The sequence below is a fragment of the Myotis daubentonii genome, chromosome 16, assembly GCF_963259705.1.
Source record: "Myotis daubentonii chromosome 16, mMyoDau2.1, whole genome shotgun sequence".
Classification (NCBI taxonomy): domain Eukaryota; kingdom Metazoa; phylum Chordata; class Mammalia; order Chiroptera; family Vespertilionidae; genus Myotis; species Myotis daubentonii.
The window spans coordinates 39,083,995-39,106,804 of record NC_081855.1 but is presented as its reverse complement, the minus strand read 5'-3'; the positions used below and the strand labels follow the sequence as shown (position 1 = coordinate 39,106,804).

The following is a 22,810-nucleotide window of genomic DNA, read 5'->3' as shown; positions in this document are numbered from 1 at the left end:
TTTAAAATTATTTAAATTTTTAATGTTGACACTATTGTAGTTATCTCCTTTCCCCCCTTATTTGTTCCACTTATTTATGCATTCATTGGCTGATCCATGTATGTGCCCTAACTGGGATTGAAGCCAAAACCTTGGTTCCAAGTTACTGAGCTACCCAGCCAGGGTCTCTGTGCATTTAAAAAATATATATATTTTTTATTGATTTCAGAGAGGGAGAAACATCAATGATGAGAATCATTGATTGGCTGCCTCTTGCATGCCCCTCACTGGGGATTGAGCCCCACCACCTGGGCATGTGCCCTTGACCAGAAATGAACTCAGGACCCTTCAGTCTGCAGGGTGACGCTCTACTCACTGAGCCAAACTGGCTAGAGCTGTGCATTTTTTTAAAAAAATTTTTTAAATTAATTTCAGAGAGAAAGGGAGAGAGAGATAGAAACACCAATGAATCATTGATCAGCTGCTTCCTGCACGCCCACACTTGGGATCGAGCCTGCACCTGGGCTGTGCCCTTGACCAGAATCAAACCTGGGACCCTTTAGTTCACAGGCTGATGCTCTATCCACACTGAACCAAACCAACTAGGGCAGCTGTGCATTTTTTAATTGGAATTTTGTTGTTACGTTGTAGTAGTTCTTTGTATATTTTGAATTTTTTTTGTTAATCCTCATCTGAGGATATACTTCCATTGATTTTTAGGGAGAGTGGAAGAGATAGGGAAAGACAAAGAGAAGCATCCGATTTGAGAGACACACATTGATTGGTTGCCTTCTGCATGAGCCCTGACCAGGGACCGGGCCAGGGAGGAGCCTGCAACCAATGTACATGTCCTTGACTGGAATTGAAACCAGACCCTTCAGTTGGCAACCCGACACTCTATCCACTGAGTCAAACTGGCTAAGGCTGTATATTCTGAATATTAATTCTTATTGGATCTGCCATTGGTGAATATATTCTCATATTCAGTAGGTTATCTTTTCGTTTTGTAGGTGGTTTCCTTTACTGTTCAAAAATTTAGTTTGATGTAGTCTCACTTTTTTTTCTTTTATTTCCCTTGTTTAAGGAGAGGTATACAAAAAAATATTACTAAGAGCGTTATCAGTTACTGCTTGTTTACTTCTAGGAGTTTTAGTTTCAGGTCTTAGATTTAAGTCTTTAATTCATTTTGAGTTTATATTCTGGTATATGGTGTAAGTAAGTGGTCTAGTTTCAGTTTTTGCTTGTCCAGTTTTCCCAATGCCATTCATTGAAGACACTGTCATTGTATATTCTTGCCTCCTTTTTCATAGATTAATTGATGATATAGGTGCGGGTTTATTTCTGGGCTCCTTATTTTTCCATTGATCTATGTGTCTGTTTTTATGTGAGTACTATATTGTTTTATTATGGCCTTGTAGTATAGTTTGTTATCAGGGAGCATGATATGATACCTCCAACTTTTCTTTTTCAAGATTGCTGTGGTGCCCTAACCAGTTTGGCTCAGCGGATAGAGCATCGGCCTGTGAACTTAAGGGTCCCAGGTTCGATTCCGGTCAGGGGCATGTGCCTTGATTGCGGGCACATCCCCGGGGGGAGGGGGGGTGCGTGCAAGAGGCAGCTGATCGATGTTTCTAGCTCTCTATCCCTCTCCCCTCCTCTCTGTAGAGAATCAATAAAATATATTTTTTAAAAAAAGGTTGCTGTGGTTATTTTGGGGTCTTTAGTGGTTCCTTATAAATTTTAGGATTATTTGTTCTAGTTCTGTGAAAAATGCCATTGGTATTTTGATAGGGATTGTAGTGAATCTATAGATTGCTTTGGGTAGTGTGGACATTTAAACAATTTTAATTCTTCCTATCCATGAGCATAGTATATCCTTCATTTATTTGTATCTCCTTTAACAGATAACAAGCGAAATCTTACAATTTTCTAAGTACAGGTCTTTTACCTTGGTTGAATTTATTCCTAGGTTTCTCATTTTATTTTATGCAATTATAAATGGGATTGTTTTCTCTCTCTGGTAGTTCGTTATTAGTATATAAAAATGCAACTAATCCCCTGGCTGGGTGGCTCAGTTGGTTGGGGATCCTCCCATACATGAAAGGGTTGTGGGTTTGATCCCCAGTTTGGATGTGTATAGGAGGCAACTTACCCATGTTTCTCTTTCACATTGATGTTTTTCTTTCTCTCGCCCTTCTACTCTCTCTAAAAAAATCAATAAATATATCCTTGGCAAAGATTTAAAAAAATGCAACTTATTTCTGATTATTAATTTTGTAACATGCTACTTTATTGAATTCATTTATCAAATCTAATAGGTGTTTTGTTGAAATATTTAGGGTTCTCTAGATATAGTATCCTATCATCTACAGATCATGAGTTTTACTTCTCCTGTCCTATTTCGATGCCTTTTATTTCTTTTTCTTGTCTGACTGCTATGGCTAGGATTTCCAATACAAAGGAAAATACTGTTAGCTTTTCACCATTGAGTATGATGTTAGCTGTGACTCTGTCATGGCTCTTATAATGTTGAGGTATGTTCTCTCTATTCTCACTTTGCTGAGTTTTTAACACAAATGTTTTATGTTGTCAAATGCTTAATCTGAATCTATTGATTTGATCATGATTTTTATCCTTTGTTTACATGGCATATCACTTTAATAGATTTATGGTATCACAGGAAAAAATCCCATTTGATCATGGTGTATCTTATTAACATAATGATGAATTCATTTTGCTGATATTTTGTTAGGGATTTTTGCATTATGTTCACAGTAATACTGTGATATATATATATACATACATATTTTATAATGTCTTTATCTAGTTTTGGAATTAGAGTAATAGTGGTCTTATAAAATGAGCTTGAGAGCCTTTTTTTTTTTTTTATTCCAAAAACTCCTTTTCAATTTTTTGGAAGTTTGTGAAGGATAATGGTTAATAGTTTGAATGTTTGGTAAATTCACCTGTGATACCATCTGGTTCAGAACTTTTGTTTGTTGGGAGTTTTTGATTACTGATTTGATTTTATTAGTAATTAGTCTGTTCAGATTTTCTGTTTCTTCTCATTTTAGTCTTAAAAGGTGGAATGTCTCTAAAAATTTACCCATTTCTCCCAGTTGTCCAATTTGTTGGCATATAACTAATTATCCTAGTATTTTCTTATAATCCTTTGTATTTCTGTGCTGCCAGTTGTCACTTCTCTTGCATTTCAGATTTTATTTATTTGGGTTCTCTCTTTTTCTTGATGAGTTTGCTTAAAGGTTTATTGTTTTTATCTTTTCAAACAATCAGCTCTTGGTTTCACTGATTGTACTATTTTTTAGACTCTATTTTATTTGCACTATGATCTTTATTATTTCCTTCCTCCTACTCACTTTGGTTTTGTTTGCTCCCCTTTTTCTAGTTCCTTTAGGTGTAAGGAATTAAGATTGTTTATTTGAGATTTTTCTTGTTTGTTGAGGCAGCCCTGTATTAATATGAATTTCCCTCTCGGAACTGCTTTGGCTGCATCCCATAGATTTTTGGGTCATGTTTTCATGTCTTAAGGTATCTTTTGATGTTTTCCTCAATCTTATTATTAACCCATTCATTTAGTAGCATGCTATTTTGCCTTCATCCATTTGTTTTTCAGTTTTCTTTTTGTAGTTGATTTCTAGTTTCATATCATCATGATTGGAGAAGATGCCTGATAGGATTTGAATTTTCTTAAATTGAGATTTGTTTTGTGGCTTAACATGTGGTCTATCCTGGGAAATGTTCCATATGCATTTTAAAAGAATATATATTCTGCTGGTTTTGACTGAAATGTTCTAAAAATATCATTTAAGTCTATCTGTTTTAATGTGTATTTTAAGGCAAGTTTCCTTGTTAATTTTCTGTTTAGATGATCTACTCATTGATGTTAACGTGATGTTAAAGTTTCTTATACTATAACTGTATTACTGCCTATGTCTCCTTTTATGTCTGTCAATATTTGCTTTATATATTTAGATGCTTCTATGTTGGGTATGTAAATGTTTACAAGGATTATATCCCCTTGTTTATCATTATGAAATGTCCTTCTTTACTGAGTGAATGTGATATGGCTACTGTTCTTGGAACTTACAGTTAATATAATAGAAAAACTCAAAGTTAATATGCAAAGTGAAAATGGTGTTACCACCAAGCCTGGCCTGTGTTGCTTAGTGGTTGAGCATCAACTTATGAACCTGGAGGTCATGGTTTGATTCCTGATCAGGGCACTTGCCCAGTTGTGGGCTTGATCCCCAGTAGGGAGCATGCAGGAGGCAGACAATTAATGATTCTCTCTAATAATTTGTGTTTCTCTCTCTCTCTCTCTCTCTCTCTCTCTCTCTCTCTCTCTCTCTCTCTCTCCCTATCCCTATCCCTTCCTCTCTCTCTAAAATGAATAAAAACACATTTAAAAAAATTATAAAATGGTGTTACCAAAATAAGGTGGGGGCTATACTGAGGGTTAAAGAGCCTCAGAGCCTGAGGCAGGTCAGGGAGAGACTCAATTTTGTATGGTGAGTTTTCCAGGAATAGAAAGGAAGAGCATCTCTGCAGAAGAAACAATATAATGTCAGAGAAGAGCATGGCAATCAATTGGACAGCACAGGGAATTGGGATGGTTGGAGGAGAGTAAGGAGAAAGGCTCAAAATGGGCTTGAAAGATATTCAGGTTTATTGTATATAAGCAGTAGATTGTAGGATATGTGTGGCCTGAAGCCTGAGAGAAAAAACTGCCACTGGATGTACAGTCCTGTTGGTTGAAACCATGAAAAAAAAGAGTCACCCAGTTCAGGAAACTATACTTAAGGGATAGCCTGAGTGTGACTAGATTGTTAAGTTGCATCTATAATTCCATTCCCATGGCATCAAGTCCCACATATTACAGGACAAACTTGCATTCACCTATTTGCCCATGTGCCTATGATTCCCACTTCATTAATTTCAGAGAACTGTTCATTATTTAGTGGGTAATGGTGGTATTCAGGGATTTCAATTCTTAAGTCCAGTTAGAGCTCTCTATATTCTCAACTTTAAATACTTCTAAATATAATTATTTACATTTTAACAGTTGTATGCTGAATAACAATAACTTATATTTAAAGTTTAACTACTCACCATTACTTCTTAGAGAAAAGGTGTGTGCTGTGTCTCCAAGTCTAATTATTTCACCAGTAGATTCTACTTCATCTCCATCCCAAGAAGGGTCCAAAGCCTCAGATGACCAGGAACACCTGAAAGAGTTCCCTTACTTACTCAGGGCCCAGCCTGACCATAGAGGGCCCCTCCCATGAGAACCCCAAGAGCTGCTTCAAGCAGCCTTGCCTGTGAGTATTCAGATTGCTTATTGCTATACACAGAAAGAGAAAGACACTCCCTTCTATCACGTATCACTTCTTGATATTTATCTGAGAATCAGATATTTAAAAGAAAGTAATATTATAATGTTCAACATCTAGTTAGCAGAAGTACAATCAAGCCTGTAATAATTATTTTCTCTATGAAAGTAGCACAAATTTTAAACTCTAATATTGGTCAGTGATATTGGTACACGAGGGTTCAGTAACCCAGCACTTTCATCCTGCTAGTGGGTGTATAATCAGTCATGACCTTTTGGGAAAGCAATTTAACAACTTTTGACAGCCTTGTAGCATTTATACTCTTTGACTCTGAATGCAACTTAAAGATACTGGGAGGGAAGGGGAAGAAAGAATAAACAAAGGTACAGATCACATTTAAAAAATATAAACACATGCCTGAGTTGCGGGCTCCATCCTTGATTGGTGCGTGAGGGGCAGTCAATCAATGTTGCACTCTCACATCAATGTTTTTTTCCTCTCCCCCCCACACCCAATCAATCAACTATTCTTTAAAATATATATATAAAATTAAAAAGAAAAGACACACAGGAACAGCCACCTCCACTTTAGAGAAGTGGTTTAGTAAATTATGATACACCCGTAAGAATGGTATGTTATCACAGTGATTAAAAATGATTATAAAGAGTTTAATAACTTGGAAAAAGACTTGATATGCTAATTTTAAAATGCAGGAAACAAAATTATATAAACAATATAACTAAATAAAAAAACATAATAAGGAAGACTGAAGTATAACAAAATGTTAAAGTAGCTATTTATTCTAAATGGTAGATTTCTTTCTTTCTTTTATTTCTCTTCTTTTTGCAAGGGATGTAAGCTACTTTGAAGGTGGTGGAAAAATTAAAAAATTAAGTAGGTAGTTAATGCTGAGAATTAAGCACTGTATATAGCTCAAGGTTCTTAAAACTCCCTCAGAGAGGTCTACAAGTTAGTAAAATTTTCACATTAGCTTTGTGTGTGTGTATGTTTTTTTTTTGTTTTTTTTTCTGGTATACTGTGTACAATTTTAATTCTTAGGAGAAGGAAAAAGTGTAACTTGTAATGATTAAATTCAGACATTGAGTGGTACCTCCCAGAAGAAACTCTTTTCCATGATGATTTGGATTCTTTAATACTTTCTGACTCTTCCAAAGGTTCTTCTCCATGGGATTCTTTAAAACCCTCTCCAGTTTCACCTGTTTAGAATAGATAAAAACAATACCAAAAACCCAACACACAAAACCCCAAGTTAATATACTACTGTTTCTATACAGGAGTGGGTAAAGGTAAGAACAGTAAGGCACCCTCAACTCTTCCTGGTAAACTGGGCTCTTGCAAAAGGGAAATTTGAAAGCACCAAATCATCACCTATAATGAGAATGTATTATCTGGGTAACAAAGAAACAATACAAGTATTGTTAGTTTTTGTGTGTTTTTTTGTTTTTTTTTTAATTTTCATTGATTTCAGAGAGGAAGGGAATAGGAGAGAGAGAAAGAGACATCAATGATGAGAGAGAATCAATGATAGGCTGCATCCTGCACACCCGCTACTGAGTATCAAGCCTACAACCCAGGCATGTGCCTTTGACCGGAATTGAACTTGGGACCCCTCAGTCCAAAGGCTGACACTCTATCCACTGAACCAAATCAGCTAGGGCACAAGTAGTGTTTTAAAGCAGGGTCTAGCCAGCCGTGGGCAAACTACAGCCCGCGGGCCGAATCCGGCCCGTTCGGCTATTCTATCCGGCCCGCAGAGCCGAAAGAGCGGAGGGTTCTCTTGCTCTCCCCTCCGCTCCTTCACCAGCAGCAGTGTTAACATGGCAACGTTGGGAAACACGGCCGCAGCTCCTTCTTCTGAGTCCAGTTTAAGAACCCATGGTGGCCCTCGAGTCAAAAAGTTTGCCCACCACTGCTGGTCTGGCTTAGTGAATTGAGCGTCAGCCCTTGGACTGAAGGGTCCTGGGTTTGATTCCGGTTCAGGGCACGTACCTTAGTTGCAGGTTTCCTGGCCCTGGATGGGGTGTGTGCAGGAGGCAACTAATCGATGTGTCTCTCTCACACAGATGTTTTTCTTTCCTTCTCCCTTGCACTTTTTCTAAAAATCAATGCAAAAATATCCTTGGGTGAGGATTAACAACAATAAAAAAAGGTGGGTCTACAGTTGTATTAGCAATGTTCTATTATTTAAGTTAGGTAGCAGATTTATTTATATTTATTATTATTATTATTATTATACTTCTCTATCTGTAAGGGATGTCTGAGGCAAGATGACTAGGGTGTGGCTTCAGAAAAAAATGACTGTGTCAGCCTACCTTAAGCTCTAAGAATGAGATCACATCAAGTCTTGGATAATATTTTCCTTAGGACTATCAACCTTTTTTCTACCCCAACATACATGAGGAATACACTTTCACTAAAGGCATTAACTCACCAGGGGAGGGATTTCAGGAGGTACGTGGGTGAAACGTCCTATGATTCAGATCTACCCCTCTGTATTTACCAAGCAACATTTTAATAACATTAGGTAACAATCATTGTGCATTTATTCTGAGCTAGTCTTGGTGCTAAACCATTTATGCATATCTATTTACTTAACCTTCTTTACAACTGTAAGTGAATTTCAGATAGAAAACAGGCTTAGAGAGCTTCAGTCATACAGTGAATGGCACTTAGCCCACGGCCTGCCTTCAAATACCTTTTAATCATTGGTAAGTGAAATGCTAGCTCAGGTACCGAAGCAGCTGCTCTGCAACCAGATGCGACTAATGTTAATAAAGACTTATTTCCCATCATTAACTGGTGTTTTGAGGAATCTGCTCAGCTATAGATAATACTGCCATATAAACCTAGACCTGCAAAGGTAACAAATCAGACTTTAGAAAACACTGTCCAACTAAGGTACTACTACATAGGGAGGCCCAAATATAAAAGGCAAAAAGGGACATAATAAAACTAAACCAAATTTCTGTTCTTAAACTTACTTTTCTCGTGAGATGCTTCGCTGATGTGTTCTGTAAGATACTCCAGCAATCCATCAAATATTTCTAGGAGATTCTTAATAGATTCTTTATCTCCTTTCATTATATTTTCTCCTGGACACAGAATACAGAGCTATTAAAAAATTTAACCAAGAAATCAAAAGCCTCATAATTTTGAAATGGATATAACACTATGAAAATATTGTTCAAGATACAAGGGTTATAAACCAAATCTGGGGGAACAATGTAATACTATTGACCCTGAACAACACAGATTTGAACTGCATGGATCCACTTACACAGATTTTTTTCCCCCAATAAATATACAGTCAGCCCGCTGTATCCTCGGGTTTTGCATCTGCGAATTTAACCAAACCCAGTTTGAAAACAGTATTTTCTATCTGTGGTTGGGAATCTGCATATGTGGAGTGCTAACTTAAGTTATATCTGAATTTTTGACTGCGCAAGGATTGGCACTCCTAACCCCTGTGTTGCTCAAGGATTACTGTATTAAAAACATCAATTTCCTGATACCTGATTATATCTGAAGAAACAAAGAGGGTAGGTTTCAATATGGTGTTTGATAATTCATTGGCATATTCCCTCCTTTATCAAGAAGCAAAAAATGGACTTAAGAAAACATGCTCAGATAACATTTATACCAAAGTATAAAACAGCTAAGCAGAACTTTATTTAGCTGGTGAAAAAAAAATGACAGAACACTGTTTCAGATTGTGGAATCCTCCTAGATGGTAGTTTTTTTGGAAGGTAATAGCAATAAAGAAATATAAAAAGAAAACAATAAAAAATGTGTTGGGATACTTTAATCAGATTTCCTAATTTTTTCAAATACGTTAATTCCTATTCATTGTATATAGATCATACCATTTTTTTTAAATTAAAAACTGTAAATGGGCCCTGGCTGGTGTGGCTCAGTGGTAGAGTGTTGGCATGCACACCACTGAAGGGCGGAGGGTTCAATTCAGGGTCATGTGTACATACCTGGGTTGCCGATTTATCCCAGGCCCCAGTCAGGATGCTTGCTGGAGGCGACTGATTGATGTGTCTGTCTCACATCAATGCTTCTCTCTCTCTTTCTCTACCCCACCCCTTCCACTCTCTAAAAATCAATGGAAAAAATATCCTCAGGTGGGAATTACCAAAAAAACAAAACAAAAACAAACTATCAATGGACCCTGGTAGTGTGGCTCAGTTAGTTTGAGCCTCGTCTCCGTACACCAAAAACCAAAGGTGGTAGGTTTGATTACTGGTTAGGGTTGATGTTGCTCTTTCTGAAATCAATAAAAACAAACAACAAACCGCCAATGGCTCCCAACATATAAAACACTTTTTAAAATCTATCTATCTATCTATCTATCTATCTATCTATCTATCTATCTATACACACACACACACACACACACACACACACACACACACACACACACACATTAGAAGCCTGGTGCACGAAAATCAGTGCACTGGGCAGGGCGGGGGGGGTCCTCTGCCTGGCCTGCCCCCTCTCATAGTCTGGGAGCCCTCAGGGGTTGTCCCATGGGGAGTGGGCCTAAACTGCAGTCTGGCCTCCCTCTGCGGGAGGCAACCAGCCGATCAGGGGAAGGCCATGCCCCCATCATGCCTCTGCTACAGCCACTGCCAGCTAACGTGGCTTGCCTGAACCTTGGCCCGGCCCTTGTTGTCTGAGCTTCGGGCCCGCAGTGGCAGCCGCCATCCGCAGCCTGCCTGAGCCTTGGACCAGCCCTGGCAGCAGCAGCTGCCATCTGCAGCTTGCCTGAGCCTCGGGCCCTCCCAGCGGCAGCCGCTATCTGTGGCCTGCCTGAGCCTTGGGCAGCCTTGTCCGGAAGGATGCCCGGAAGAAGTCTGCCTTAATTAGCATATTACCCTTTTATTAGTGTGTGTGTGTGTGTGTGTATTGCTTTCAGAGAGAGGGAGAGGGAGAAACATCAATGATGAGAATCATTGATTGGCTGCCTCCTGCACGCCCCCTACTGGAGATCAAGCCTGCAACCCAGGCATGTGCACTTTACCGGAATCGAACCCAGGACCCTTCAGTCCGCAGACTGGCGCTCTATCCACTGGGCCAAACCAGCTAGGACTGTAAAACCCTTTTTAATCTCACCTCTCCAGCTTCATCTCCCACCCAAACCACTTTATGCCCAGAAGTTAATCCTGAAATAGTACCTAGCACACCACCTGGCCCATAATAGATTTTTAATAAAAGTTAAATTGTAAATGTTGACAAGAAACGGGTTTCTTAAAGCATGGAAACTTGGACGTGTTAAATGTCCCCTAAGATAGACTCCAGTCAACATCAGGTATGGAGAGACTTAATTCTTGAGACACTCAAGAGGGAGATCAAGCCTGGCCTTCTCATGCGCTCACAGCAGCATGAAGAAGCAGAGTGGAAATTTGATATTTGAGAGAATCTAGCTGTTTATAACTTTTGTTATGATGCAAAACAAATCAGAAACTTAATGTTTTGCAATACTGCTAGTCAAACAACGTTTGACAGATTTTTGTGTGTTTAAAACAACTAAACAGAAGTCTTACAGCTTTATGTTTTTCTGGCTTAACAAGATACACAGGTATACCCAAGGGCATACTTAGGACTTCACAGTTTCCAGGAAGGGGAGTATACTCTGCCAACCCAGCAACTACGACTGCCTGCCAGAATTCAGTAATTCATGGAAACTGATTTAAACAAAACCCAAGGAGTAAAAAGCTGCTTTGCAGTCTACTGGAGGAGGTAAGCAGTTCTGCAACTTTTCATGGGGTGGGTATGAGTTATCAGGGGAAGTTCTACAATAAAAAAAGTTCTGTAAGCGACACAGCTTTGCTATATAGTATGTTTAAAAAGCAAAAATACTAGAAATTGCCCTGCTCTAGTGATAAAGCAATTCTAAGTTGCAAAAGAACAGGGAAACAAACCCCAGGATTATCCCTCAAAATAAATTATTTCCAAACTAATTTACCACATTTACTCACCTGTATTCAAAAACTTTAGTATTTTTACAAAAATTTGTTCTTGTCAATATCAAATTAAGAGATGTAAATGACATAACCTGATTACCATTTATCTCCTTTAACTACTGTCAAAGAATAGATCAACAATATAAACCTTCTCTTGGCGATTTAAATATAGTTTCAAGTCTCCAAGATACCCTGTTTGTTAGCTGGAAATAATTTACTCTATTTAAGAGAAAGGTTCAAGAACAATTTACAGTTTCATTTATTTTGAATAGGTAACATATTCACGCTTCAAAATTTAAAAAATATAAAAAACACACAATGAAAAGTTTCATTTCTCCCTTGTCCTGGAGCCCTTTAGTTCCTCTTATTGGAGGCAAACAGTATCATGGGTTTCTTGTATATGCTTCTAGAGAGTCCTTCTGCATGAAATCAACTGCATATACGTATGTTGTCCCTACCTTTGTATTTACAAATAACAGCATACTCTACATATTGTCATTGTAACTACACCACATTTTTCTCACACTCTACTGGAGATTATTTCACTAACATGGAACACTGTACATAGAGAGCATAATAATTACCTGCAAAGTAGTTCCCTCTATGGAGCTACCATAATTTACTTAACCTGTTGCCATTAATGGACATCTAAGTGTTTCTTAGCTACTACAAACAAGCAGCATTGGTAGCTTTAAAATAAAAAATAACACTTCAAACTACCAGCTAGGACTATGGATCCAGATAAATTATAAACTCAATGTCTGACTGTCCTGGAAAAGCTCTCAAGGGTGGCTGCCTTAACTATACCCAGTCAGCTGTCTTGGCTCATTCTTGCTGTCTGGTCTATATAAGCTTACTCATTTTGCTAAACAATGTCTAGGGTTCTACACAAGTTATGTTAGTAGAATGCAAAATTATCTGATGGTTAAGTATATACCAACCTGTTATATGAGACAAGCTGACCTGCAGGTAATCCAAGGCCAAAGAATCAATTACTGCTTGTACATTGTGAGCTTCATCCTCTTGACTCCTGGGACAAGTTATGAGGTCTGGGGGGAGGAGAGGGGAGAGGGAGAAAGCTACATGACTTTGCATCTATGAAGGTCCACATTTTCATCTGTCTCTGATTAGGCTTCTAAATAAGCTCACCTACCACAAAAGTAAACTCTGTCCCAAATAAAACAGGTTTTTAAAAGTACAGGTAAAGTTAACAGAGCATACGTGAATTCCACATAGAATCTTTATTGGTTGACTATTTATTGATTGAATATAGTTTAGTAAATATATGAACACAAGAGGCCCAGTGCATGAAATTCGTGCATGGGTAGGGTCCCTAGGCCTGGCCGGCAATCAGGGCCAATTGGGGCCTTCCTTCTCCTGGCTGCTGGCTGGGCCTTCCTTCGTTCCCTGCCACCCCCTGGTGGTCAGCGCACATCATAGTGAGCAGTTGAACTCCCAAGGGAACAATTTGCATATTAGCCTTATATTATATAGGATGCTCTACATTAAGCACCATGCTAAAAAAAGATAAAGAGGTCCCTAAATTCAAGAAGATGATATAATCTATAATAATAAAAGGATAATATGCTAATTAGACTGAGCGTCCTTCCTGACGAAGCTGGGCCGGAGGGAAGCTGGATCGGGTCCCAGGTGCCTGCCGGCGGCCGGAGGAGAGAGCCCAGGTCCTGGAGGGAAGCCAGTGCTGGCAGCTGGGGGAAGGAAGGCCTACTCTTGCACAAATTTTCATGCATCGGGCCTCTAGTATGATAATAAGCGAGGCAATACATGAGGGTGAGACTTGAACCAATAATCATAGGCTCCTTTCAATGAGAGAAAAAAACCCCACAACAGGTGTGAAAGGAGGCTTAATGAATGTCCAAGGATATAGTACAAATACCAATTCTTATCCATAATATTGGTTAAGAGAGAACCTGACAAATATCTAAGTTCCACTCAATTTTAGAATCTCTTTAGGTACATTTACAGAAAAGGTGTGACTTTCACAGAGCATTTAGCATGATTAAACAGATCTGACCAAGGCAGTTATTATGGCTTGGTCTCATAAGGTATCATTACAGAAAAAAATGCAATAATTTAGAAGGAATAACATGTACACAAAGAGAAAACTCAAGGTTTTATAAATACTATAGGTTCTAACCAAAGGCACTAGAAACTTCTGGCTCAAAATACAAACATTATTACTTCCACTTTTTAAAAAAAATATGTTATTGATTTTTTACAAAGAGGAAAGGAGAGGGATAGAGAGTTAGAAACATCGATCAGCTGCCTCCTGCACACCCCCTATTGGGGATGTGCCCACAACCAAGGTACATGCCCTTGACGGGAATCGAACCTGGGACCCTTCAGTCAGCAGGCCGATGGTCTACCCACTGAGCCAAACCAGTGAGGGCTATTACTCCCACTTTTTAGTATCCTTACCTGGTACCTTTTCTCCCAAAATGGATTGATAAAGAGCAATAAAGACATTAGCATCACAATCTTCTAGTTCATGTATCCTCAGATGTATGTGACATTTCAGGAGAAGGTTATTGGCAACTGTTACCCACTCTGTTGGGAAAGATAGGGAAAAGTTCAGCTTTAAATACCACTAGAAAAAGTCATACATTTTTAAAACACTAATCCTCACAAAACTGTCAAAGAATAGGAATTGAACTCTGTATAAGAAATTTGATTATGACAGAATTTCAAAGACCCTCCAAGGCATGATTTTTTAATGTCTTGGAATGTCTTCCAGACTGCTATAATTTCAGTGCAGTCAAAAACATGATGCAAATCCAATATTCACTGTTTGGAACCTAAAATCTTGTTATTTACAGTAGTTCCTATTTTACAAGCCATACTTCCGTGTTTTTTTTTATTTAGAACAAGTAAATGGGAATATTATGTCCCAAACAAGACGGGTTGTTAATGATATTGAGGCTACTAGAAACTAATTAATGGATGTTGTTTCAAATTCCCAATAGCATTAGTCATAGTTTTATCCAATTATCTTGTGCAAGACAGAATTTCTCTGGTGCCCAAATAGGTAGTGATTAACTTAGGCTAAGTACTGGAGTAACGACACCAATATTAGTGCATTTGCTAGTTTTTCTTATATTTGGTTATATTAAAGAAAATATGGAAAATACACACCCAAAGTCCATAAATTCAGAATTAGCATATTGCCAATACTGTTTACATTTCCTGTGCACCCCCCTCTCCCCCCACCCATATTGTTGGAATTTGCAAAGTTATTTCAAAGGTTTCTCGACCAAGGTAGTTTAAAAACCTTGAAATGTGTTCCCTGAAGTGATTGGTGATTAAAGGGAAAGTTGATTTATTCTGTATTCGATTACCTTCAGTATGTTCCAGACATGTGTGTGATTGTGTGTTAGACACACATTATCTCCCTCCCTCCCGTGCCCGTTTCTCACATAGGACCAAACCATGGCAACTGGTTTGAACGCTGTCCGGGAGAAAAGGATGAAAGCGTCCTAGACAACCGAACCAAGTCGCTTTCCAGAGGGGTGCCAGACAGAGACGGTAACCCCATAGGGCACGAAAGAGAAAACCCACAACCATCTACTTTGGCAGGGGCGCCTACAGATCTGTCTTGTACGTGCCATTCCTTGTAAGTTCAGACGCAGGCACGACCTCTGTCCGCACAATGAAGAGCAGAGGTGCTTGGCAGCGGCCAGATTCCGCAGAGAAATACGAGTCCGGGGCAGAAACTTTCCGCCTGCTTTTTGCAGCCAGGATGCGGGTGTACCACGGGTCTCCTCTCCCCCGATCCCCAAATCGCACTCCCAGAGAGCTGGGCTGAGAGACCCTATGCAGAGAACACGCCCACCACGACGGGAGATCGTCCCGAGCCAGACCCAGTAGAGCTGGCCGGAGGTCTCCATAGAAAGCGGGCAGGGGCGTCCGGGACCTGGGAAAGCTTTAGTCCACACAAACCCGGACTCCAGACCGAGACTCACCAGCCTCTGAGCCCGCCATGTCGCGGAGGCCGGTCGCCGCCGGACTCCGAGCTGGGCGCGCGAGGGACGGTGTCCGAGAAGGGTCGCACGGCGCCCACACCGAAACGAGAGGAGGGGAAGGAGAGGAGGGGTGAGAGAGGGAGGAACGGTAAAACGACTTCTCGCTGCTGATTGGTCTTCGGAGCACTTCCTCTCGCCGCGCGCGCCGAGGCGGCGGTTTGGGGGCCTTAGATACTATTCTCCTCGGACGAGATCGAGCTGAGGGATTCTCAGGTGGGTGGGTTTGACGGGGCGGGTCACCAACAGCCCCTGGTGGTCTCCCCGCGGCATTAGCGCGGCTTTAGCGCTGCATTAGCGGGAACTTCCGGTGAGCTTTTCGTTTTGTATTCCTCCGCCGACTCCAATTGAGGAAATAGTGCGGCCCTCTCACCCGGTGGGCGGGGCATCCACGTGACAATACGGGCTCCGCCTTCTCGTCGCATTTGGTTCTGGGCGTGAAGGCTCTTTGGAGACGTAAACAACTCCGAGGAGGCGGAGTGGGTTGTCTTGCGTTGGCCATTTTATCGCCAGGGTTGGACCTGAAAAAGGGTGGTGTGGCGTCCTCGAGGTGTCGAAAGACGAGAAAAAGGTGCAGTCAAGAGAGTGCCGGCTGAGGCATCGCGGTGGTGGGTGGGCCCAGGCAAGAAGGGGCCAAAAAACGGGCGAATCTGAGGGAGGGGCTGTTGGGGGAGGGGCGAGAACATGGCGGATTCCGGAACGCCGGCGGGCGTTGCGGCCTCTGCGCAGGGGCGGGGTGATTAGGTCATAGAGCGGTTCCCAGCATCCTCTGCGGCCGAGGAGGCGGTCCAGCCTATAAAACCGGCTGCCGGGACGCGGCCGGCACCTCATTCATTTCCACCGGCCTGTAGGCGAGCAGCTCCGGCTCCTATCATCGCCGTCCTTCCGCCGCTGCCGCCCCCGCAAGGCTTCGCTATCGCCGAAGCCGCCTCCAGCGACTCGTCGCACCCGATTCTCTCCACTTCGTTCCCCGCCAACCGCAATCATTGACGCCATGTCGGGCTATTCGAGTGACCGGGACCGCGGCCGGGATCGAGGGTGAGTGTGGGAACAGACCTGTCAGGCCCGGCGGGTGGGGGATGGGAGGCCGATGAGGTAATGAGGGGTGGGCAGCGACGGGAACCTATTTTTTCAACCTAATTTTTGGGCCTCATCCGTCGAAGGATTGCGCCATTTCGATATTTGCCCAAAGCTGACTGAAAAATTTTTCTGTTAACGGCCGTCGACTTCGCCTTTAGTTTGGGAGGGGGCTTTGGGGCCTCGGCGATGAGGCCGCTGTGGAGAGAATTCGGAGGAACGTATTGCAAAAGGGAGGGAGACGCGACGCTTCGAGGCGGGCGAAGTCGCCGCTGCTAGGTGCTACTTTCGAGAGGCGTTTTAGGGGCCCCGGGAATTCTGTGGGAGCGGAGAGGGCCGCCTCCGAAGCCATGGGTGCGGCGGGGGCAGGACGGGGGGCCAGCGCCACGGGATTCGGCCATGTGGCGGGGCCGCGGGTACAAAATGCCGCTGCCGGACATGGCGGCGCCTTTGTTACCCCGCCCGGCGGAGGAGCTCAAAATGGCAGCGGCGAGAAAATGTGGCGCAGAGAGAAATGCGAGACAAAGGGGGAAGCGCCGCCCCAGCGGGAACGCCGCCCGGCCGACTCCGCCCGGGCCGCGACTCCTCCCCCGGTAGTCGCCGGCTCCTCCTCCTCTCTATTTTTTTTTTTTTTGTTATATAATTTTGCTACCGGGATCGGGAGCCCTTCCGCGGGATTCCCCTAGTCGATTGGCTTTCCTAAGTGTCCCAGAGACCCCCGCCGTCCACGTTCTGCTCTCCTTGACTGTTCTGGCCCGTTATTCATGAAAACCAAGGCTCTTGGCTTGAAAACAGCTGGTAAAGAATATCACCGCTAAGCTCTTCCCGTCTTGTATTGTCTCCCAGATACTTAATTCCCGAGCTCGTGGGAAAGACTGGTAGCCACAAGCTGTAGTCTATCCGTGTAATCTAAGCTTTTGGCCTTTGGGCAGCCAGTTTCCGACCTGATAAATCCTGGGCTATTGACTTGGCTTCTGTAGTGTGTACCTCGGACAAGGGGAAGTGAAACCTGGGGTGCTAATAGTTTGCAGAATGGTCATCACTAACGACAGGGCTCTCTCTCACAACTACAAGTCTTTTATTGATCTTTGGGGTGTGCCGAGCGGATGGTAGGTTGGTGTGTATACACATTGCTATGTAGACATTTGAAAGCATTAGGTTTTCTTGGTTTGTTTTGTTTTTAATTTCAGGTTTGGTGCACCTCGATTTGGAGGAAGTAGGGCAGGGCCTCTATCAGGAAAGAAGTTTGGAAACCCTGGGGAGAAACTAGTTAAAAAGAAGTGGAATCTTGATGAGCTGCCCAAATTTGAGAAGAATTTTTACCAAGAACATCCTGATTTGGCCAGGCGCACAGCGGTGAGTAATTTCATGTAGCTTCATCAAGCTTACCTAAAAAATAACATAGTAAATCAAAATCAGAAAAGAAATGTCTTCCAAATGACCCAATTGTTGGAAATTCATGCTAATTTGTTGGGGAAGAAGTGTTACTCACTTTTGGAAACATGGCTTTGAATTTTTTCTACTTAGGATGATTGAGTATAACATAGTAAGTGCTTTGTGTGTAAAATGAGGTTTTCATATGTGGATCCAGATTTAAAATGGCCATGTTGAAGTATCTAATAATTTATATACTTAGGGGTTTACTAGTTGCATATTTAAGTTAGGGGAACTGTTACAAGATTTAACTAAATTGTTTGTTTTGTAGCAAGAGGTAGAGACATACAGAAGAAGCAAGGAAATTACAGTTAGAGGACACAACTGCCCAAAGCCAGTTCTGAATTTTTATGAAGCAAACTTCCCTGGTAAGTGCTAGTTTTGAGTTTTCTTCCTTTTTAAAAACCTTTCTCTTGGCAATACTAATTTTTCTAAATTGCTACTAATTGCAGCAAACATCATGGATGTGATTGCAAGACAGAACTTTACTGAACCCACTGCTATTCAAGCTCAGGGATGGCCAGTTGCCCTAAGTGGATTGGATATGGTTGGAGTAGCACAGACTGGATCTGGGAAAACATTGTCTGTAAGTTTGGAGAACGTTTGAGATGTTTGGAAGGAATGGATTGGGAATCAAAAGAAACCAGAAGTATTTTAACATACCTTCTGTTCTCTGTTACCCCTTAAATAGTATTTGCTGCCTGCCATTGTCCACATCAATCATCAGCCGTTCCTAGAGAGAGGTGATGGGCCTATTGTAAGTATATTTTTTTCTTGCAATTTTTGGCCAGAAGTTTAGCGTGGAGATCTTGTAGAATATATAACAAAGGACACAATTTGTGGTTTTATGTACAGATACTAATTATCTTACTCGCTTTAGTTGGATATTGTCATCTGGTGGTATAACAATTAGTTTAAAAGTAGGCTCCAGGATTCTGCTAAAAGCTGCTTTTACTTCTTGTTCCTCTTTAGTGCTTGGTGCTGGCACCAACTCGGGAACTGGCCCAGCAGGTGCAGCAAGTGGCTGCTGAATACTGTAGAGCATGCCGATTGAAGTCTACTTGCATCTATGGTGGTGCTCCCAAGGGACCACAAATACGAGATTTGGAGAGAGGCACGTAACAAAAAACAAGATTCTTTTTGTCACTTGATGCTATGAAAAGTTCTGGATGTCTTAGTCTCTGTGTTTCATTGAAGGTGTGGAAATCTGTATTGCAACACCTGGAAGACTGATTGACTTTTTAGAGTGTGGAAAAACAAATCTGAGAAGAACCACCTACCTTGTTCTTGATGAAGCAGATAGAATGCTTGATATGGGTTTCGAACCCCAAATAAGAAAGATTGTGGATCAGATAAGAGTAAGTGCCCAAACATATATTTCTTCAAACTTAGCTCTAAGTTTATTCTTAGAATACAAGATTGGTTTTTGTTTGTTTGTTTGTTCTTCTAATTCAAAATTCTTTAGCCTGACAGGCAAACCCTAATGTGGAGTGCAACTTGGCCAAAAGAAGTAAGACAGCTTGCTGAAGATTTCCTGAAAGACTATATTCATATAAACATTGGTGCACTGGAACTGAGTGCAAACCACAACATTCTTCAGATTGTGGATGTGTGTCATGATGTAGAAAAGGATGAAAAGTAAGTTATGTCTTACATAAAAACAAATGCTGTGTAAATTCAGTTCCTGTTTTATAGGTTATCTTAAAGTGACTTTCAGATGGGTGTAACCTGGATATGTTAATTTAAAACTAGCCTGTCAGTCTTTCTAAAAATTATTGCTTTCTTTATTCAGATAATTGGCTATCACTACAGAATTCCTGTAGGACATGGAACTCAAGTGTCCTGTGGTTTATTTAAGGGCAAAGGGTATAATTGCTTGATAAGTGATTACTAATCAGGTGTCTCCCTTTTTATTTGTAGCTATTTACATTGACCATAAATTCATGGTCACACCATGGACTTTTAAAATTGACCAATCTTTTTTTTTCTTTCAAGACTTATTCGTCTGATGGAAGAGATCATGAGTGAGAAGGAGAATAAAACCATTGTCTTTGTTGAAACCAAAAGAAGATGTGATGAACTTACTAGAAAAATGAGGAGAGACGGGTATGTGGGCTTCCTCCATTGGAGCAGATGTATTAAGAGCTGAGTTTAGGGGAAGGACAAACTTAGATCAGGAGTGATGGATTTGCGTTTTGTGGATGGGAATCATCTTGTAGGTAAAACTATAACATTATTTCAGGTGAAATTGGAGGGATCTGTGACCCCCAAAATGGCTAGGTGTTAAACTAAAATCTATCAGGTGTTACTGTATATGTGAGTCTACTAATATAATTTCTCTCTAATTTAGGTGGCCTGCCATGGGTATTCATGGTGACAAGAGTCAACAGGAACGTGATTGGGTTCTAAATGGTAAGGATTTCAAATGAAGATCCCCTCCTCACACCTAGGGTTTTTCTCAGATTAATGATCATATATATACCTTGTTTTGCAGAATTCAAACATGGAAAAGCTCCTATTCTGATTGCTACAGATGTGGCTTCCAGAGGGCTAGGTTAGTACAAACTCGAATTCATGGCTTAGTTTTCCGGAAGATCTCCATACAATTTTTAAAGAAAGTTTATTGCTTTCTTTAACCTCTGCATTTTTCTAAGTTTTTTTTTCATATAAAGGTGCAGTCTTTGTGGCAAGGCCTAGGCATGACAATCGGAGGACTCGAGGGGGATGGAGGACTAGTGATCGGCTGGCTGCTTCCAGTCGATTAGAGAGGTGAAAACTGAAAGTGTGCCAGTAATCTTCAAAAGGCAGAACATACCACCTCTGCCGCATAAACTGTTCTCTCCGGGGGAAAAAAAAATGGAAGTTATCCTCACAGTTCACTGCCGTGGTATTTCTTCTGTCCCATGCTTTGCATGACTGCCATGGTACTGCATTGTTTCAGACTGTTTACTGTGATCTGTGAGTCTTTGAGTTTCAGTGAGTTTGCTGAAATGTCGAAGAAATATTTCCAAACTTCAATGTTCAATGACATTTTTGTTCAAGTTTGAAATGGAGAGAGCAGCTTTAAAAGGTACTAAAAGCCTTTTACAAATTGGTGAGTACTGGCACATGAGCCTCCAGAGCAGGAACAACTTCCCACACTTAGTCAGTGGGAAAATAAAACAATGCTTTGAAAGTTCCTCCCTCACCTACACAGTAGTCGTCATGTCGAGACCTGCCAGAGAGAGAGACATTCTCAAGTGAATCCTGGCTTCTTGGAAGTGCTTGCCTAGACGAGACACAGTGCATAAAAACAACTTTTTGGGGACAGGTATGTTTTTCTTGCAGCTGCAGTTGTAAGGTCTTGGCAAGACAAGCAGTGTGGCCAGAATTTTGAACTTGTGATGAGTGTGTAATGCAAAGGACCATGTACATTTTTGTTTAAAGGTCCTCAAAATGAGCACATGAAGAGGTTGCTGTGAACCTTTAAGTGGCCCTACTGCACAGAAGCATTCAGATGTCACTTGATGACCTATACGGGGACTTACTGATTTGGGGATGTGTTAGGGAATACACATCCTTTTGACAGGTGCTATCATTGGGTGGGCAATGCTTTTTTTTTTTTCCTCCCTTTTTTTCCCCCCCAACCTCAATGGTATTCCTTCAGGGAACGGATAACCATTTTAACTATTTTTTGCAGCCCGTACCTTCTTGGGAATACAAATGTCTAACTTTTTATTTTTGATCTGGCTGTTGTGGTGTGCAAAACTCCATACATTGCTATTTTGCCACACTGCAACACCTTACAGATGTGGAAGATGTGAAATTTGTCATCAATTATGACTACCCTAACTCCTCAGAGGATTATATTCATCGAATTGGAAGAACTGCTCGCAGTACCAAAACAGGCACAGCATACACTTTCTTTACACCTAATAATATAAAGCAAGTGAGCGACCTTATCTCTGTGCTTCGTGAAGCTAATCAAGCAATTAATCCCAAGTTGCTTCAGTTGGTTGAAGACAGAGGTTCAGGTAAGACTATAATCTTCAATAAGAAATGTTGGTGGTTTTGTGTTTCATAATTGTCTACAAACCCATTTTTAAAAGGGATTGGCAGGTGAGTGAAACGGGTATGACACAAGTAGAAAGTGATCCTCATCTATAGTGAGAGGTACCTAATTCCTTCTGTGTTAGAAATTATTTGTGCCACAGAAATAATCAGCTTACAATTATTTTTTCTTAACAGGTCGTTCCAGGGGTAGAGGAGGCATGAAGGATGACCGTCGGGACAGATACTCTGCAGGCAAAAGGGGTGGATTTAATACCTTTAGAGACAGGGAAAATTATGACAGGGGTTACTCTAGTCTGCTTAAGAGAGATTTTGGGGCAAAGACCCAGAATGGTGTTTACAGTGCTGCAAATTACACCAATGGGAGCTTTGGAAGTAATTTTGTGTCTGCTGGTATACAGACCAGTTTTAGGACTGGTAATCCAACAGGGACTTACCAGAATGGTTATGATAGCACTCAGCAATATGGAAGTAATGTTCCAAATATGCACAATGGTATGAACCAACAGGCATATGCATATCCTGCTACTGCAGCTGCACCTATGATTGGTTATCCAATGCCAACAGGATATTCTCAATAAGACTTTAGAAGTATATGTAAATGTCTGTTTTTCATAATTGCTCTTTATATTGTGTGTTATCAGACAAGATAGTTATTTAAGAAACATGGGAAATGCAGAAATGACTGCAGTGCAGCAGTAATTATGGTGCACTTTTTCGCTATTTAAGTTGGATATTTCTCTACATTCCTGAAACAATTTTTAGGTTTTTTTTGTACTAGAAAATGCAGGCAGTGTTTTCACAAAGTAAATGTACAGTGATTTGAAATACAATGAATGAAGGCAATGCATGGCCTTCCAATAAAAAATATTTGAAGACTGAATTAAGTGGA

The 22,810-nt window shown here is 41.0% G+C and overlaps 2 protein-coding genes and 1 long non-coding RNA gene across 13 annotated transcripts in view; 2 read left to right on the top strand and 1 right to left on the bottom strand.

Annotated features, from left to right (window-relative positions):
• LOC132218588 (uncharacterized) overlaps positions 1-15,306 on the top strand; it is a 37,593-nt gene extending 22,287 nt beyond the window's left edge. Inside the window, exons 2-3 of the long non-coding RNA XR_009449220.1 lie at positions 10,928-11,096; positions 14,759-15,306. This is a non-coding gene — a long non-coding RNA (uncharacterized LOC132218588). The remainder of the gene's footprint in view (positions 1-10,927; positions 11,097-14,758) is intronic.
• CEP95 (centrosomal protein 95) overlaps positions 1-15,431 on the bottom strand; it is a 35,300-nt gene extending 19,869 nt beyond the window's left edge. For 6 of the 10 annotated variants that reach the window (XM_059669990.1, XM_059669992.1, XM_059669989.1 and 3 more), the window contains exons 1-6: positions 15,301-15,431; positions 13,760-13,888; positions 12,262-12,369; positions 8,333-8,443; positions 6,442-6,547; positions 5,110-5,225 (exon numbers count right to left, since the gene is read on the bottom strand). In XM_059669990.1, coding sequence (XP_059525973.1) covers positions 5,110-5,225; positions 6,442-6,547; positions 8,333-8,443; positions 12,262-12,369; positions 13,760-13,888; positions 15,301-15,319 — 589 coding nt within the window. In that variant the 5' untranslated portion in view covers positions 15,320-15,431. Of the gene's footprint in view, positions 1-5,109; positions 5,226-6,441; positions 6,548-8,332; positions 8,463-12,261; positions 12,370-13,759; positions 13,889-15,300 lie in introns of those variants that run through there. The other 4 variants (XM_059669993.1, XM_059669996.1, XM_059669991.1 and 1 more) reach the window with 3 other exon arrangements.
• A 351-nt stretch (positions 15,432-15,782) lies between these two features.
• Positions 15,783-22,801, top strand: DDX5 (DEAD-box helicase 5). Of its 2 annotated transcripts, XM_059669997.1 has the most exons (14): positions 15,783-15,928; positions 16,209-16,395; positions 17,625-17,790; positions 18,140-18,236; positions 18,321-18,454; positions 18,560-18,625; positions 18,841-18,982; positions 19,066-19,226; positions 19,334-19,506; positions 19,864-19,974; positions 20,219-20,280; positions 20,363-20,422; positions 21,657-21,881; positions 22,096-22,801. In XM_059669997.1, the coding sequence occupies exons 2-14, from the start codon at positions 16,352-16,354 to the stop codon at positions 22,497-22,499; spliced, it is 1,845 nt and encodes a 614-aa protein (XP_059525980.1). In that variant the 5' UTR covers positions 15,783-15,928; positions 16,209-16,351; the 3' UTR covers positions 22,500-22,801. The 2 variants fall into 2 exon arrangements, with proteins under 2 accessions (XP_059525980.1, XP_059525981.1); XM_059669998.1 differs by lacking the exon at positions 15,783-15,928 and having other exon boundaries at positions 16,171-16,395.
• The last annotated feature ends 9 nt before the right edge of the window (positions 22,802-22,810 follow it).

Excerpts from the sequence above, each read along its gene's own strand:
- DDX5 (XM_059669997.1), top strand. The coding sequence starts at position 16,352 with ATGTCGGGCTATTCGAGTGACCGGGACCGCGGCCGGGATCGAGG. Across the intron at positions 18,455-18,559 it reads GATCTGGGAAAACATTGTCT|TATTTGCTGCCTGCCATTGT; the intron begins GTAAGTTTGGAG and ends CCCCTTAAATAG. Across the intron at positions 18,626-18,840 it reads AGAGAGGTGATGGGCCTATT|TGCTTGGTGCTGGCACCAAC; the intron begins GTAAGTATATTT and ends GTTCCTCTTTAG.